This window comes from Mesoplodon densirostris, chromosome 17, assembly GCF_025265405.1.
Source record: "Mesoplodon densirostris isolate mMesDen1 chromosome 17, mMesDen1 primary haplotype, whole genome shotgun sequence".
Classification (NCBI taxonomy): Eukaryota; Metazoa; Chordata; class Mammalia; order Artiodactyla; family Ziphiidae; genus Mesoplodon; species Mesoplodon densirostris.
This window is the reverse complement of record NC_082677.1, coordinates 67,765,443-67,784,899: the sequence shown is the minus strand read 5'-3', so window position 1 is coordinate 67,784,899 and position 19,457 is coordinate 67,765,443. Positions and strand designations below refer to the sequence as shown.

Genomic DNA, 19,457 nt, shown 5'->3' with positions numbered 1-19,457 from the left:
ATGTATTTTTCAGTGTGATGTATGGCTCTGGGACAATTTTAAGCTTCAACAGTCTAATTTAACTTGGTCTTTCCATTCAAAGGAAAGAGGAATAAGAAGTTAAAGAGTATCTTTTAGGATTTTTATACAAATCAGGATGTTGGAGCAAGAGAAGCTTTTAGAGATGCAAAACCTGTGCCCATGAGCGAATAGCCCCCAAACCCCCTGAAGCACTTCATCCTAAATACCATGAATGACCAGGATTGTGGGAGAGATTACAACCCCCTAAAATGTAGTTAGAATTGTGGGCATGGGCGATAAAAGCTGCCTTGATGATGAAGCATGCCAGACCCTCAGAGGACACACTAACTGGAAAACAGAAGAAAGTGCATTATTTTCAGAGTAAATTCAAGTAGCTCTTCTAATAAAATGTGAAGCTTTATGGATAATTTTTTAGAAAATAGTAGTAGTAGGATACATGTTTTTTAAATATATAATTTTACTGTAGAGAATACGTTTTCATTCTTTCAACATATTTACTGAAAGCATACCATGAGCTTACACTGCAGGCAGAGTAAATCAAAATTACAATTACTATGAATTACGGCAACTCTAGTTAGTTGATTAGCTCTGCTTTTGTGGTTAATATTATAAGCTTCTAAATCAAACAACTGCCCTATTAACATATTCAGTACTGGTTTTCACCTTACACTGCATTCAGACTTCGGGTTTAGAGAAATTATTTCACAAGTTTATGCCACATTTTCACTTCATACCTCTCCTAAGCAAAATATGCAAACACACAGCTGCTCTAATAGTCTGACAGAGCAAGATCTACTCCACAGATCTCTGACTTCCACCAATAACCAGCAATGATACAAAAGGACCCTCGTGAAGAAAGCTATGTTTTCTTAATAATAACAGTTGTATAAACATAAGGTCTTCTCAGTTAAAGGGAAACCAACATCAAAAAGCAGTAAAACATAGAACCCTAAACCCTTCTTTCTTTGAAGAAACCCGTTTGAAGCGAGGTGTTTCTAGTTATGGGTGAATGAAATGAGAATTCAGCTGCAACAAACGGACATCCAGTCCTATGAAGGACTAATTAAATCCATCTGAGAAGCTGCATCTAAAACTGCCTCACATGTTTCAAAGTACGCACCAGTCTGCCTTTTGCAAAGCCATCAAAACCTTCAGCCACAAATGACGCACATCGAGGCTCTACAACAATGCTGTTTTTATGGACTACAAAGCTCCATAAAAGGAATGTTAAGAGTTTACACTATTTCATTACTGAAAAATCAGAGTTAGGGCAGAACATGTTTACTTATCACTATCTGAAATTTCTCTCCGGCTTCCATCTCTAGTTTTGTGGATCTTCTCCAAGACCTCGAAAATAAAACAGGAGATGCATCAGTGTTTAAAGTGCTTCATATACTTGTTGACCAGAAGTGGTTAAAAAAATTAATACAAGAATTAACCACAGCTGCACAGTTACCTTTTTCTTTCTGATACATAAAACCAGGATTTTGATGTTCTGTTCAGATCTTGAGTAGTTAATAAAAGCCAGCAGAAGGAGCACAAAACTTAAAAAACTCATTGGTTTGACAAAATATTCCATTTAGTAACCATTATTTGGCCTATGAAGTGGTAGAAAAAAAGTTACATTCAGAATTTGGAATGTTATCCCAACAGAATGAAACAGTCTCAGTGTCTATGTCTATCTTACCAAGCCTTTCAAACCTTCTATAATTGGTTTTGGGGAGCTCATATAATCATACTGAGGAGTCACATTTTTTTAAGTAGTATCATAAATACATATATATATTCTTTTTTCTTAAGGAACACTATTAGACGTGACAGTAGGCAACAAGCTCCCTAAATAGGACAAAGTCAATACTTCAATTTTTTTCAATATATTATAGAGATAAAACTAACACCATGCGCCTAATTGCTAAACTCAGAGTTTCTTCCCATTGCAGAGAGCTCAATATAAAGAGACGGGACTAGCCATCAGGAGACCCAGGGCTTCTGGCTTTGCTCTCTTTGATCACTGAGCCACCATGGATGAGGCACTCAATCCCCCAGGCCTAGTGTGTTCTCTGCTTTTCCACAAGGAGTTGGCCTAGGGGAGCCAAATTCTAATCACTCCTAAAATTCTGTAATTTTTCTTTTTTCTTCAAACATGAACTCATGAAAATACTAAATAGATTCTGTTTGGAATCCTATGTACAGTTATTCACACCACAGAAACATACTAACCCCCCAGTTCTCTGCTACCTTCTTTGTCCCAAGAAAATTCTGGGCATACCATAGCAATTTAGAAAATTAACTCCAACTCAAAGATGTCAGTTCAGAGGAAATTTCATAGCAGAGAAAAAATTCCTGGAAACAAATACACACTGCTATATTACTGACAGAGAAAAAAAACAGCTTAAAAAGAAATACATCTTTTTTTCCCTAAATACTGGTAATATGAAGTGGGTTTTTTTTTTCTAGGTAGCAACAAAAAAATTGTAAAGGCATTTTCTCTCTACCAAGAAGAACATGATTTCAACCTCTTAGAGGGTAAATTTAAGGAGCATAGCCAATCTGATTAGTTTCAATTGTGCTCTTAGAAAAAGTTAACCATTAAAGCAAACTCAATATTACACTTGGTCATAGGTAAAAATCAGCACCTTGAATCATACCAAGAGATTAATCAACAGTGGAAACTACAGGTGTAATGACTTCCTGTGAGAAAAAGGAAATAGTGTTAATATGGCATATTATTGTAACAGGAGGGCAACTGGTCCATTCAAATATGTTACCTGCCTACTTAAATTCTGTAACCTATTATTCATATTAGCATTTTACTTTGTCTTTTACTAAGAGTGAGGAAATCTGAAGTACTGTAAGAATGTATCATTCAACACCTTCTTGTATCCTAACAAATGTTAGCAGTTTTACAAATCTAAATGTATTTCAGTTTTTGGTTTTTCCTCAAAAATGATTAGGTAACATTCTCTAAAAATGTACTTCACACTGATAAAGTTAGAATATAACTCTTATCAAAACAAGTTAACCTCTTAAGTTCAAGTGAACTTTACTAATAACTTCATTGAAAATTTAATAAAATATAAAATTCAAAGAAATATGTTTCAGTGTAAAGATTTTCAAAACTTTCAAACAAAATATGCAGCGGATATTTATCCTGCATTTAACCTACTCATAAAAGTGTTTTGTTTCTTCAAAAGCACACTACTGGTATATTAAGCAACTTTCTTTTTAACAAAAATTAGTGTTTTTCAAACCAACTGGTCTCTTGCAAGGAGGTGCACAATAAGACTGCCATCTCCCATCCTCTAAAGGAGGGGCACAGTCACATGACCTGCTTTCACCACTGGAACGCGAGCGGAAGGGTGCTGGCTGAAGCTCTAAGAACCAGTCATGACTCCCTATGCTCATTCTTTTCCTTTGTCAGGGCGACTAGCAACAAGGCAGCCTGAGCCTCCTAGTAAGGATGCACCCCAGCAGACACGCAAAGGACATCTAACATGTGTAACAAACAAACTTTTGTTGTTTTAAGCCCCTGCAATATTAGGGTGACTGTTACTTGCAGGATATCCTAGCCAACTCCGAACGATAAATGAAGCTGTGTGTTGAGTCACGTTACATCAGTAATGTGGGTTTTTCTTCTTTCCACCAAAGTCCTATGCGAGGAAAAAAACCAAAAACTAATGGTATATGAAGATTCATTTGAATCTGTACCTAATGTCAGTAATGTTAAATTGATCCTTTAGAAAATGATCTTTTACAAAACATCTGATCTGCTCATTCCTAGCTCTAGTGGCAGACTAAAGCTTGGCAATTAAAACTCAGTTTGCAAATCAAAAATTGACTTTTACTGCTAATAACATTTAATTAACCAAAAAGATTTTTCAACCTATTTACTGCACAGATGAGTACTGTATTTACAAAAAGAATAAAACTGATTATTTTTTAAGGTCAAACCCAACTTTCTGCACTGTGTTCAAGTTCTAGAGTGTGGAGGACACCACATTCACTGCAAGCAAGCTGTCACCACTCAGCTCATTGTCCCATCCGTCCCACAGTCCCACCGTCCCACCGTCCCACCGTAGGAGGCATTCCTCCCTCTCCCTTTTCCTCCCTTCTCCTCCCTCCCTCCCTTTCTTCTTCCCCTCTTCCCACCCCCCTCACTCAGCAAATACTTGCTGAGAAGTACAAGGCATAAACAACAAGACAAGGCCCCCATCCTTATAAAGCTTATATTTTAGTGTGAAGAGATGGAAATTAATCAAGTGGGCAAAGAAATAAAGAAAATATAAAGTTTATGATAAATGCAATGAAGGAATTAAACACTGTCATATGATAGCAAGTAACTAAGGGGTCACTTTAGAGACCTAAGACCTGTTCCTGCTCCTCAGGTAAAAACAACAATGAAGACAAAACAAAACAGTAACCATAACCAAAAAACCTCTCAACTTCCCCAGAAGCAGTAAGAGAATCTGATTTCAAACACGAGTTTACTAAAACTATGACACAAATTTATTCATTCATAACAGTGATCAAGGAACAGAGTCCATTAATTCTCACAAGATATCAATTTAAGCACAATTTAGGCTTTCTAAAAATCTGTCAATCAACAGTATTCTCTAGACCACACTTGTAAACTGCTCTGATAAGAGGTGGCTAGAACAACAAACAACTCAGAGCATTATTACCACACACTAAATGCTGTGTAGCTGACTACATTTTAACTCTGCTATCCATCCATTTTCTCCCACTGCCATAAGAACCACAGTTGAGGTCACTAGTACCTCCTACTTGCATTCTGCCTCAGTAGATGCTAACAGGCCTCCTTCACTCTGCACTCCTCCAAGCTATTCTGCATAATGCAGGCAGATTGATCTTTCTCGCAGGCAACTCTCATCAGTTTCCTGAGGGAAGGCCTTCTCTGGTTCTCCCTGCCCTCCAGATAAATCCAGACCATTGAACATGGCTCACAGATGTCCACATCGTCAGGTCTCTGCTTGCTTCATTACGGCCTTTTCCTTCACATAGCTCCTCTCACCACCCTCCCTCCCTGCCACCAGGTCCCCTACCTTCAAGCTTTCCACATCCCAGCCGCATATCAATGCTTCCAGTTCCTCAGATACCTCACACAATCTTTTAGCCCTTTTTATACTTTGTACATCTGTTTTCAAACTCTGACCCCCGCCTAGCCCACCCTCCCCCCGCCTTCTGTAGGCCTCAGCTTGGCCTTTCTTTCTGCCCTAAGGCTGCACACAGCCACCTCCACTTCCAGGTTGGGGCTCCCCCAGCTGTTCTCCGCAGTGCCCGCCTCCCCGTCATCACTCACTCATGGCTCTACCTGACACAGCCTTGGTCCTTGCCACCCTCCACAGATGACAAACTCTACAAGGAGTCAGATGTCATCTCTCCTGATTACTATTTATTCTCCAGGACCTATGTCATTTGAGGTACTTAATAAACAGCTATTAAACTATGTTACAACTAAATGATAAACGTAGAGTGGCTACAAATACATTGAAATTCATCTAATGGTCGAGTCACTCAGCAAAGGCACTTTAACTGTTTGCTTCACCATTCACTGTATTCATAAATAAGTTTGAGGGGCCAATAATATTATGCCAAAATGAATAAAATAACTTCCAATAAATTTCTGTGGTAGAAATTTTACCAGTGCCCATAACAGACTACTAGACTACTATGGATTATTTATAAGGGCTTATAAAATTGAACTGAACTCAACCTGAATATCTGGTGTCAACATTGAAAGTTCTATTCCAAATAAAATTCTTCAGAAAGTAGCTGAAACCAGGCGATAATACTAAAAATCACTTGAAGTCTTAATTACAGTATTTGCCAACCCTAATATGATAACAACTGATACCATTTAGTGATTTTCATTTCCAAAGTAGCTGGCTTTTATAACTTATTTTTTTCTTCATTTAGTCACATAAGAAGTTACTTGACTCTTGGGCACACCATGACTGAGTCATTCAAGAGGGTCCAGGTACAACTGTGCACCCAATCAGACAAGCAGTTTTCCAGATTACATAAGCAGGAGCCTCACCTCTTTATGAAATGCAGTCCTATGGTTCAAAAGAGCATTACCAGACCCACTGAACAAGGTGGCATTTAAAAAGTAAACAGATCAAGCTGTGCAAGGTTACTCTTCAGACCTGATTCTTCTACAACCTCATTTATCTGAACCCTTCCTATCAGACATCAAGCTGATCTGGATGAGTTCGCTTTGAAAGGATATTCTTGGGAGTTCCCTGGTGGTCTAGTGGTTGGGATTTGCTACTTTCAATCCCTGGTTGGGGAACTGAGATCCCGCAAGCCACGCAGAGCAGCCCACACCGCACCCCCGCCCCCGCCAAAAAAAAAAGGATATTCTTTAGCCTGAAGTAAAGAAGTCACATTGAAAAGCAAGTTAGTTTTGGACCTTCTTCCTGAAAACAAGAGGAAGGGAGAATAATTCCATTCTACCAGTGATGTTTCAGGACCAATGAAGTTACTATGAATTCTGGGACACGGAGCAAAACTTCTGGAATGAGCTCTCACTACCTTTTGCTATTTAGCAAAACATACACGTCTCTAACTCTGCTATGTAGTCATCTCTCTGGCTAGTTTATAGACCTAAAGAAGGAAAAATGAGAGGCTACTGGAGGGGTGTCCAAGTCTACTCTGACTCAACTTCTTTTGTCTCACCCATGGTACAGACCTTTCTTTGCTTTTTCCAGTGTCTTAATTCAGATGAGATCAACCTCTTGACACAGCCTAGTAAGTGATCTCCAGCAACTACCTCCAAGTTCAGTGCGCTAGCAGAAGGAGTTGCAGTAACTGCACTTGAGGTACTTACATGTGTAACACCAGAGTTCTTTATTCAATGAGCCGGTTGTTCATCTACTTCCCCGGATGGCCCAAGCACTGCAGAAGTTTCGTGGTAGGTGACTAAAATTCCATTATTTCAACAGTCTCCTATCTTCCAGACCCTTCCACTGCAAACTCTTGAAACCTCTTTTTTTTGGGGGGGAGTGGGTATTCGGTAATACATATACAGGGTTCAAAATTCAAAAAGTACTAACAAGACTTCTATTAATAGTATATGGTATGTATCCTTCTTACTTCTGTCACGGGGTCAGCCATCCAGATCCCAATTCAAAGGCAACCACAATTACTAGTTTCTTGTGGTTCCTTCCAAAGATACTTTATACACATAAGAAGCATAAATATATACATTGTTTTTTACACAAATAAAAGTATACTGCTTCTGTCACTTAATATATCAGCACATACGGAACATTCAGATCCTTTTTAATGGCTATACAGTAGTTCAAGAATATGGATGTACTTACACACACTGTAATTATGTACTATACTTATTTAATTATCCCATTTTTATGGGGATTTCAGTTGTCTCCAGCCTTCTGCTGTTACACACAATATACGCTATGAACATACTTGTGTATCTCTCACGTGTGAACATATCCTGTAGTATAAATTCACTGTCAAATTGTTCTCCATGGAGGCTTTTATCAATTTATATGTCTACCAATAATATATGTGGGCCTATTTTCCTACAACCTAATAAAATCAGAAATTATCAAAATTTTCATGTTTGTCAAAATGTAGCTGGAAAATAGTATTTTAACTTGAATTTCTCTGTATAGTTTAGCACATTCTGTCATTGTCCAGGAGCCATTTATATTTCCTTTGCTACAAATCATCTTTGAACATTTTTTGCCTGGGTGGTTCGTCTTTTTCATATTGATTTGTAAGAGTTCTTTATACACTAAGAACATTCCCCCTTTGTCACTAAAATAAGCTACAAACTTTCCCTCTGGCCTGCTGACTTCTGTATTGGCTTTACTTTTATGATGGTTTTATATTTTTAGCAGAAAAATTTAACTTTTTTTTAGCATTACCTTGACTTATCTTCTCAGTAATTTTTTTCTCAAATGGACAAGTAATCTTATCAGGAGAACAAATGTTTTTGCCAAAGTGAAAGAATTCCATTTTCATATAATACTATGTGTTTCCATTAAAAAAATCCATTAACAGAAAATATTTTCCTCAAATAGGATAATATTTTTTGTTGCTTTGTCTAGGACAGCTTTAAAAACTGGGGGGGGAAAGGTCCAAGTGAAAAAATTACCTAATAAGAGAAGTAGTTTACATGATCATAACACTGGATTACTGTCACAAGAAAAAAAAAATGAAATGTTTTAAATATAAAATATTGCATAACTTTGAAAACTTGCTTCAATTTGCTATCATTTATCATGCACTATAAGTAAATTTTCTAAATAGGATTATAGTCTTTTATTATAAGCCTCTAACAGTGCTATGGTATTCATTTTATTATTATTATTTTTGCTGCTCCGTGTGGCATGTGGGATATTAGTTTCCCAACCAAGGATTGAACCCTTGCCTCCTGCAGTAGAAGTGTGGAGTCCTAACCACTGGACCGTCAGGGAATTCCCCACTCTGGTATTCATTTTAAAATGCTACTACAAAAATGTTCTTTTCTTTTTCTGTTTGCCTACTGTACACTTAAGCCATAGATAAATTTTTATTAAAAAGTCTACCATAGATATAAATGTAATAGTTATCTGACTTTGTTTGCTATTGTCCTTTTTATGTTCAAGAATAAGAGTCTATTCTAAAAATTGACCATAGAGGCAAAGGGACAGATATAATAATGGTTTTTCCCTAAGAAGGGTATTTGAAAATTATTTCTTTAAAAGAACAACCATGATTCTTACCATGTCCCTATACAAATTCCAGTAACTGCATGATTTAGCATTACTCTCTACAAATGGGATAAAAGAAACAGATTATGACGTACAACGCAGGTATAAACTCTACTGAAGATACATTTAAGGTTCTTTTCATTAATATTTGAAAACATAAAGAAAATGTTAATTTGTGCACAAGATTATTTATTGGTATACGCTAAGTTCATTTAATTCTTCATCTTTATGAAAATGTTACATAAAAAATACTTAAATAGCTTTACTTAAAACCACAATTTCAAAATGCTCTCTGAATATCAAAACAAACTGGTGGAATGTTTTCTTAGTCAAGAAATCTAGAACAAAATGCACGGTGGTAGAACAAATGGGAAAGGGTTGGCTATATTAGAGAAAGAAAAACCTCAAACAATGCGTATATAATTATTTCTTATTATGCATCCGTATGTAATTATTATTTTTTATTCTTATGTTCATCACCATATTCTTTCTTTGAGAAGAAAAATATAGGTTGGTAATTTCAATGATATGACTACTACAAAACATTTCCCTCCCTCCACCACAAGCATCTAAAGTTGAGACAATTTTACATCAAGCAAAATGAACATTATTAAAACAAAATCTTTTAGATGCAAAAAATCTTACCTATTTCAAACCTTGTATGGCTCTAAAAATTTATTACTTACTTGGACAAGACTGTAAAATCACCACTAAAAATCAATATTTTGAATTTTAACATAATTTGAAAAATACGTTAACATCTACAAGAGGTAATAAGATATTAAAAATGCTTTCTGACAGTTACTCTTAACCAGTATCTCTAATTGTATATTTTGTAAAACTGTACACTGTGTGTGTAATACTGTGTGATTCATTCATGTCCTTGCAATGCCTTCTATGCTTCCTTTAAATGGTATGACTTGAGCCTCAATGTTCAACAATCACAAAGAAAATTCCTCTTATCATGTGACAAAACTGTTGTGGCTAGAAGTAAGTGTATTATTCCTTATATTAACAAAGATTTATCCACAGTCTGACAGAGCTAATTTTCCATGTCAGTGCTACTATTTCTCAGAATTTTCTCTAGCAAAACTACTTTGTAAGGTTAGATACAGAGAAGTACTAGTTCACAGGCCTTGGAATCATACTGACCTGCGTTTAATCTTAGATTCTACACTCCCAAGCTGTGTCACTTCAGCTACCTTACTTAGTATTTCTGAACCTCAGTTTCCAACTCTTCTGTAAACTAAGGCTAATAACATCTACCTTGTGGCTTACCACCATCTCATTTAGAACAACATATGTAAAGTGTTTACCACAGTGCTTGAGACAAGGAACATACTCAATAGAATAGACCAGAGTAATCAGTTGCCTCATGAAAATGCCTTTGAATAGGCTAAAATATGAATCAAAAACAATAATACAGGGGGCTTCCCTGGTGGCGCAGTGGTTGAGAGTCCGCCTGCTGATGCAGGGGACGCGGGTTCGTGCCCTGGTCCAGGAGGATCCAACATGCTGTGGAGCGGCTGGGCCCGTGAGCCATGGCCGCTGAGCCTGCGTGTCCAGGGCCTGTGCTCCGCAACGGGAGAGGCCACAGCAGTGAGATGCCCGCATACCGCAAAAAAAATAAAAAATAAAAAAAAATCACTTGATTATAGGGACTTCCCTGGTGGTACAGTGGTTAAGAATCCGCCTGCCAATGCAGGGGACAAGGGTTCAAGCCCTGGTCTGGGAAGATCCCACATGCCGCAGAGCAACTAAGCCTGTGCTCCACAACAAAAGAAGCCACCACAATGAGAAGCCCTCGCACCGCAACAAAGAGTAGCCCCTGCTCGCTGCAACTAGAGAAAAGCCCGCACACAGCAACAAAAACCCAATGCAGCCAAAAATAATAAATAATAAATTTATTTTTTAAAAATCACTTGATTATATATCCAAGGGTTTATTTTTGGCTCTCAATTCTATTCTGTTGGTCTATGTGTCTGTCTTACTAGTGTACCAGTTTTGATTACTGCAGTTTTGTAATAAATCTTGAAATCAGGAAGTGTGAGCTCTCCAACTTTGTTCTTCTTTTTCAAAATTGTTTTAACTATTTGGGGTCCCTTGAGATTCCATATGAATTTCTGGATTTTTTTCCATTTCTGCAAAAACTCAGTTGGGATTTTGATAGGGATGACACTGAATCTGTAGATCGCTTTGGATAATATTAACATTTATAGCAACATTAAGTCTCCAATACATGAACATGAGATGGATTTCCATTTATTTGTGTCCTCTTTAATTTCTTTCAGCAACATTTTTGTTGTTTCCAGTGTACAAGTCTTTGTCCTCTACGTCTTAAGTTTATTCCTAAGTAATCTTATTCTTTTTGGTGCTATTGTAAATTGAACTGTTTTTGCTTTGTGTGTTTTTAAATCTTACATAAATGGTATCATTAAATATATATATTTTTCACAATTTTCTTTTTCACTATGATTATGGTACATGAAATGTTTCACTATTATTATGGCACAATGAAGTGTAACAACATGTACAAGAAAGACACATGATACCTTAAGGACAGCTGTCATCGCTAGGCAGGAAGAGGCAGATGGGATGATGTAAAGAAGAGATTTCGCTGTATCTAGGGGTGTTTTTCTGTTGTAATAGTAGACTCTATATAGCAGATTTGTACATTTGCTATATTTTCCTCACTTGAAATACCTTATAATTTTTTAAAAGTTTTTAATAAAAGAACTTTAGAAAACGTGAACACATTACTGTGAGGTAAACAAGTATGTACTACCTCTTGGGTCATTAACCTGGACTGTCACCTCTAGGCTGATTAATTTTCTGTTGATGTGGCAGAGGGTGACACTATTCAGCTTGTCTCCTTTCATAATACTGATGTCAAATGAAGCTCAGTCCAAATACAGTTAGGAAAAAGGGATATACTATCAGTAATAATCCATTTTTATTAGGTTTGATGCTTCTGATAGTAGCTAAGCCAATACATACAGGAAGTAGTTTTTTTTTTTTTTTTTTTTTTTTGTGGTATGCGGGCCTCTCACTGTTGTGGCCTCCCCCGTTGCGGAGCACAGGCTCCGGACGCGCAGGCTCCGGACGCGCAGGCTCAGCGGCCATGGCTCACGGGCCCAGCCGCTCCGCGGCATATGGGATCCTCCCAGACCGGGGCACGAACCCGTATCCCCTGCATCGGCAGGCGGACTCTCAACCACTTGCGCCACCAGGGAGGCCCAGGAAGTAGTTTTTGATACTATATATCAAGGTGGATATTTTCCAGGGAAATTTTTAATGCATTAATTTTGATGTGTTTTTTGAATAAACCTACTTTCTTCATGAGCTAAAAAGTAAAACAGGGGGTAATTCTACAGGAAAAATTCAAAAGACACCACTTGAGCTGTCAAGCCAATGGCCTCTAGCTTTCCAACACAGAATCTGAAACAAGCCCAAAGAAATAACAGCTCTAAGAAGTAATCTAGGCAGTTTTCTTATTAAGGCAAGGCACTGCTTAGAGAAACATTGTATCAGAGTATCAGATTAAGAATAACACTTCAGTGGTGACTCAGTACAGAACTGAAAATTATGCTAAAGTCTACATTTTTGTAGAGTTAACCTTCCCTGAGGAAAATGCTACACTATAATATTTTTTACTATTCAATACATGTAACTTGTTACTCAACCTGGTGTACAGTTAAGTGTCCACTTACAAAGCTATTTTTAAAAATAATCAGATAGAAAGGAGGAACATAAAGAATCACATAAATTCATACAAAATATATTATAAGACCACTGTTTAACTCTATCATAGTTTTCGTTTTAAGACAGCTAAGCGAAATATCTTTTAGTAACAAATGCTTTAGCAATTTTGGCATACAGAATGAATCACAAAATTTAAAGACAACCAAGGAGACCACCCTTAATTCAGGAATTAATCTCATTTACTTGTGACTCTGATGATCACAGAGAATGTCACCTTCTCCAGTGTAACAGCCTCATACTTACCTAGCACACGGTAGGCATGTAATAAGTATTTGCTGAATAAATGAATTCTCATTAAATCTTTTTTTTTTTTTTTTTTTTTTTTGCGGTACGCGGGCCTCTCACTGCTGTGGCCTCTCCCATTGCGGAGCGCAGGCTCAGTGGCCATGGCTCACCGGCCTAGCCGCTCCGCGGCATGTGGGATCTTCCCGGACCGGGGCACGAACCCAGGTCCCCTGCATCGGCAGGCGGACTCTCAACCACTGCGCCACCAGGGAACCCCAATTCTCATTAATTCTCGATGCAGTATTTTCTACCTGGGATCAAGAATCTGCCAAATACTTCAAGCCTCTCCAGGTGTTGTTTCAGTGAAATTATATTACTTTGATTTTCATATCCTGTTTAAATCTTTTGATGAAAAGTCATTTTCCCCCCAATAAAATGACATTTCAATGCAACTTAGCCATGAGGAGAAATGTAGATTAATATTCATTATACTAACTTATATACTACATATAATGAACATATAATATTCATTAATACTAACTATATAACTATATAACAGCTTCTGTGGGTTCATGCTCAAAGTATAAAAGGACCCAAGTTATAACAGTAACTCTTGGGAATTCCCTGGCGATCCAGTGGTTAGGACTCGGCACTTTCACTGCTGGGGCCTGGGTTCAATCCCTGTGGGGAACTAATATCCCACAAGCCATGTGGCATGCATGCATGCATGCATGAATGAATGAATAAATAAATAAAGCAGTAACTCTTCATGGTATTTTTCTGGCAATCTTAAACCATAGAATTTAAACATGTCATTCATATCACAGAAGATCAATATTAAACTAAAGCAGTTCTGTCATGGATACTATCCAAGGCGTTTAAGTTCTTCTAAACAAAAGGAACGTCACTGTCAGGTAAATTTAGCCTAAAGAATGTCTCACAACATGAAATCTCAAGAAAATGTTATATGAGGCTTCAGATTACTTGTTTTAAAAGAAACACAGCTATCATACATTTGGAATTATCATTAAAGATGCTCTTCTCTATAACAAAAGCAAAAGTATTACTTTTCAATAACAAAAGAAAAATGAAGCAGGTGTCAGGAAGCGGGTTTAGAATGTGGCTAAGTCTGGGAATATATTTTCTCTTTAACATAAGAGACAAAAATTTCCATTTACATTCAGCTTCCTAAAGAAGATGAAACAGATACATAGCTATGTCGTAGATTCAAAAGATGAGACTCATGGAATGTGTTAAAAATTGTTTTAAATATTCACAGGTAATTTCAAGATTATCAAAAATAAAAAAATAAAACTCACAGAGAATGTTGGCCCACTGTTGGACGCTACCACAGTATAAACTTCATCATGCAATTTTACTGAGAGCTCCCAGTTGGCCACTTGTGGTTTTACAATAGGCACTCTGAAGTAGAAAGAAAAGAAAAAGAGTTAATAATTTTATATTATTCTCTCTCAGTAAACTGATTTTCCTTTGACATTAAGTGTGCAAAGTAAAACCACCAAACCCTGCATTTCAGAACACTTTATTTCACAAGGTTCTATCCTTGGAAAAAAGCTTTAAGATGGAAACTAGAGAGATTAAAACCGAAAAAGAACACAGACACACATACACACATACACACACACTCCAAAGACAACAGCATTCTGAAATAATTGTGGTACCATCACCTTGCCTATGAATTTGAGCTGCTTAATTTTGACAGTCCTTCAAAAATTAACCTCCTTTAAGCAATGTTAATTTCTTTTCAATATTTGGTCATTATTCAAGACTGTTTTTAAAACCTTACAATGCTAATCTTTTCTTTTTTTCAGGTTGAGTTATAATTCGTATGCAGAAAGCTGCACATGTATACAATTTGATGCAGTTGGACATATTTATTCACTCATGTTAACATCACCACAATCAAGGTAATAAACATATCCATCACCTCCAAAAGTTTCCTTGTGTCTAAATGTTTTGTTTCAGTTTCTTGTTTGTTTGTTTGTTTGTCTGGGTGAGAAAACAACATCAGTGATGCTAGTCTTAACACACAGGTCTTTTCCTGTGAGTGATCGATATTACGTGCTCCAGAAAAACTGGGACAAGCAGCCAGAGACAAAAAACATTTTTGGAATACAAATGTTTCTCCCCAATTTTTAAAGTAACAAAATTTTAATGATTTCTGAATTAACCTAATTTAAGTATGGCATATTTACATTATTTATAGTTGTGAAGTAATATTGACTAAGCACTAAACGTGTAGTATCAAGACTCTGGCTCAATTCTTAGTTCTAAAAAAATGTTGCAGGCTACGTTTTAATATAACACCCTCCTGAATTTCAAAGGAGTCTCTGTGTAGTCAATAAAAAAAGTCATAGTCAAAAAAATTATGATTAGAATCAAATCACCTCTAGTCACGATGTCTAACGGAGGATGATTAATAAATTTAGGTGAATATTTGTATTCAGCACACTACTTATTGAATTATTTTCTGAAGATGAAGAAACTGTTTTTAATACTACACAGATAAAAATTAAAGTTAAAAAATGCATAAACAGGGCCTCCCTGGTGGCGCAGTGGTTAAGAGTCCGCCTGCCGATGCAGGGGATACGGGTTCGTGCCCCGGTCTGGGAGGATCCCATATGCCGCGGAGCGGCTGGGCCCGTGAGCCATGGCCGCTGGGCCTGCGCATCCGGAGCCTGTGCTTCGCAATGGGAGAGGCCACAACAGTGAGAGGCCCGCATACCGCAAAAAGAAAAAAAGAAAAAAAAAAAATGCATAAACAAATCAAGACTAATGCACACTGTAGGTCTGGAAGATTCTTTTTTGGCAATTTGAAGAGGATTGTTTCAGAGGACAGAGCTTCACGCATGAGAGCTTGAAAAAACAACAGGGAGGAGAGAGGAGGGACAGGAGGCGGGGGGGTGGGGAGAGAGAGAGAGAAGGCATATGGGGCAGAGAGGAGGGAAAGGAGGAGGGTGACTCTGTGATCCAGGCTGGCCTCTGTTGGCATCTTGTCCACAGGGCATTTGTTTGTTCATGTTAGTCTCCCCCATTGGCCTGTGAGCTCCTAAAAGCCCAAGATCATGCCTTATTTTATATCCCCAAACCTCAGCACAGGCTGGGGAGAAAGGGCTGAGGGGGAAAGTGGGAAAGAAGCAGTGGAGCATCTACTAGGTGCCAAGCCCCTCACAGGAGACACCGTGTCTCCCCAGGGACACATCATGAGCCACTGAAGGAGAGCGGGCTCCCCCGGGCTGCCTGGGACTGTGTGGATGACCTCACTAGGCTCACCTGGTTCAACTTCAAATGAGGTTAACACCCCATCCTCTCAGGAGTACTGCGATGACAGAAACAACCTCACAGCTAGATTACTGTGCAGCCTGGCTTTCTGGACTCTGCTATCCTCGATAATTAGATCACTTTCCTGTTCAAGACTGTTCCGTGGTTTTCTATTTTACAACAGGTTAAACCTTAACTAATCAACCTATCATTCAAGTTTCTTAAAAAATAAGTCCCCACTCTTTGCATTTCATTTTATTTCTGATTATTCTCTGACTTGTATATCCGGCTGGGCCAAGGCCTGAAATTCCTTCACAAACCGAACTGAGCCAAGCTGACATAAGCGGGGGAACAAAGCACAGTGGCTACAAGCTCAGGCACCAGTGACTTGCCGAAGTTGGCAGAAAACCCAGCTCTGTCATTAATCAGCTCTGACCTTGAGCAAAAGTCTGTTTCCTTATGTATAAAATTAAGGTATAATAGCGTCTGCATCATAGTGATGTATTGAGGATAAAATTAAATAATGCATATAAGTGTTCATTTTTATTATGATGATTAGTCCCAACTCTAGGCCTATACTCTTGTTTTCCCCCATAACTGAAATCCCATTAAGGAAACTTTAGATTCCTTCTCTCTGCTTCTCAAACTAACAGATTTTTCAAAAAGAATATTTATCTTCCTCACCTAATTATAGTACAAACTTCAGTGATCCCCCTTCTACTTAACCTCTAGTATACGCCTAATACTTTTCACAATTCAGTGGCCCAATAAGTTTTTCAAGTAAATGTGGAGCCCAATTTCCCAAGAGGCTTCTTGGGAAGTTGTTGATCCTGACATCCTGTTCAAAAGCAGAACACATTTTCCCACAGAAAGCAATCTTACAGATGGTGGCGAGATGTAGTCGCCACTCTTTGGAACCTAACTACTATTTATTTTTCCACTGTTTTATTTTGATCCACATCTGTTTCATATGTGTTAGAACCTGCCCCAAGAGGACCTGTAGAGAGAGCATAGGCTCTTCTGAGTTGAAAGGCTGAGGTCTAATCTCAGCCCATTCTCTTACTAGCATTGTACCAGGAGCTCATTCAATCCTTTTGAACCAAAATTTCCACACCTGTAAAATAAGGATCGGAGCAGAGTTGGTGAGGTAACAGGGGAAAGCTGCTGCTGCTTCTGAGCACATGACTCCTGAAGCAGCACTTTTCTAACCATATAGAAAGAGGCTTCTCTGTGAAAGCAAGACCTTGAGACACCAAGAAAAGAGGGACAAACTGTGGAATCTCTTTATATGAGTTCACTCTTCTACGAACAAAGTTTGCTAAGATTCCTTCTGGCCTTACATAAGTTTGAAAGTAGTTTGTTTTGTTTTGTTTTTGAATAAAATGGATGGGGTTGGGCATATATGCCCAATATAAATATCAATAAGCTCTACAATAGAAATAAACTGTAACTATAAATAAAGATAATAATACATATCAACCTGAAAGTATATGTGCTCTATTTCTGCAAAATTATTGAACCAGATTAACAAGAATTATTTCGAAACAATGAAATTAACTCCACCAGCACAAACATGTCTATAATGATAATAATTACCTAAAGTTATATTTTAAATTTTAAAAAACAATTATATTTATTCACTAAATCCAAAATAGTCTCAAAGAAGATTTTATGAACAACTCTCTGAAGGGGGGGAGGGGCGGGAGTCTTGGAGCTTTACTCAACTCACTGTAGTAATGATATACAGAAAACAGCCCCCTCTACTGAAGTGTCTGTCTAGTGAAAGAGGCTGCCATCTGATCAAAAATTTCATCTATGTGACTTACTAGTTAACTGGAAAGCTGATACCATTTAAGCTACTACTTCAAAAACAAACAAACAAACCAGTAAAAAGGAATTCACATAAACAGCTACTCACAAAGCAAATCAAATAACAGCTCTTACCCAGACCTGTCCACTTTGATTATCATCAGTCAGCCAAAATGAATATGCTCAATTAAACTAAATTTTTCTACATTTTATGGTAAAAAGCTGTCAGCTGACTGTCACAAATGTTAATGCTAATATATTTAAACTTACTGGAACATTTTACTCAAAAAGGTGCAAGGAATACTAACTCAAGTATGTTGCTATTGCATGTCATTTGTTAAAGCAGATTTTGTGTAAACATAACTAACAGCATCTTTAGTTATCAAGGATTATAAGCATCTCAAAACCATAGTATCAGACACTCAGAAATGCTGGTTTACAATTGTGCCATTACCTATTTAGGAGTGAAATACTGAGTTAAAACAATGTTAGTGGTCAAAGAATCATTAAGCAATCCTTCATCATAACTTTCACAGTGGGTGGTCTGTAAAATGATCAAGAATAATATGCTGCATTCCACGGCTGCAGAGGTCAGCTTCTGCATACAAATCTTTGCAGGAAGAAAAAGGCCTTCAGAAAAGTGGGCCATTCATCTGCACCAAGTTCAGAGAATTTCCAGCATGGTGAAAAGATATGTTATGCAAGCACATAGATGTATTCAGTGGGGGTAGACAGACCCAGCTACATGGAGACTACAAAGGAGCCCTCCCATGGCTCATGAATAAGTCGAGGAAATGATCAGAAAAAAAAGGAGAGAGATGTTTAGACAGATGGCCCACTTAAAATGCCTGAGACAGGGTATAAGCAATTTTAATGAAACTTTAGATCTAGCGTATGAATTGTGTCTTACTTCCTCCAGAAAAAAAAAAAAAAACCCAAAGAAGACAAAAATTCAACAATTCGCTGAAAACCTCACTTTTAGCAAGTTGGGATGGAGGAAGAGTTTTATTAGTGTGATAAATTCACATAAAATTCTTCACAGAGCCATCAGCTATCAAAATGAATACACAAAGCATGGAATGAACAGATTAAAAGAATTTTAAACAGAAGTCTACTGCCAAACCAAACAAAAATCTAAGCCTTATTATGTGAGAACTTACAACACTCCAACATTAAAGTTCATCACTGCAGAAGAAAGATAAAAGCAGCATTTTCAGAGAACCTCTTCAAAGCTAGAACTTGTCATAGTGGAGGAACAGACTTCTGACTGTATGCAGTTTAAAATATGTACATTAGAATGTAGGAGACTGTGTAGAAGAATGTGTATCACAAAATAGTGCTAGAAAGAGTTAAGGAACATTACCAAGTCTGGAGTCTTAGCATTACACAAATGACACCTGAATCTAGAAGTGGATAGTATGACTTATAATCTTAAACACATTTTAATATTATGCAAACCCTATTTTCTTCTTCCACCAGTAAGGGTTTATGGTTCTCAATTTGAACTTCGGGCACAACTAGTGAAGGAAGGCAATGATGGTGGTGATTAACCATCACCCCTGCAGGCCCTGGTGTCTGACTGATCACTGACCACAAAAGCTACATGACCTTGAC

The 19,457-nt window shown here is 37.6% G+C and overlaps 1 protein-coding gene across 3 annotated transcripts in view; it reads right to left on the bottom strand.

Annotated features, from left to right (window-relative positions):
- The window catches only part of PCCA (propionyl-CoA carboxylase subunit alpha), a 349,043-nt gene that overhangs the window by 114,484 nt on the left and 215,102 nt on the right, over window positions 1–19,457 (bottom strand). For all 3 annotated transcript variants that reach the window (XM_060080286.1, XM_060080287.1, XM_060080288.1), the window contains one exon: window positions 14,072–14,174. In XM_060080286.1, coding sequence (XP_059936269.1) covers window positions 14,072–14,174 — 103 coding nt within the window. The remainder of the gene's footprint in view (window positions 1–14,071; window positions 14,175–19,457) is intronic.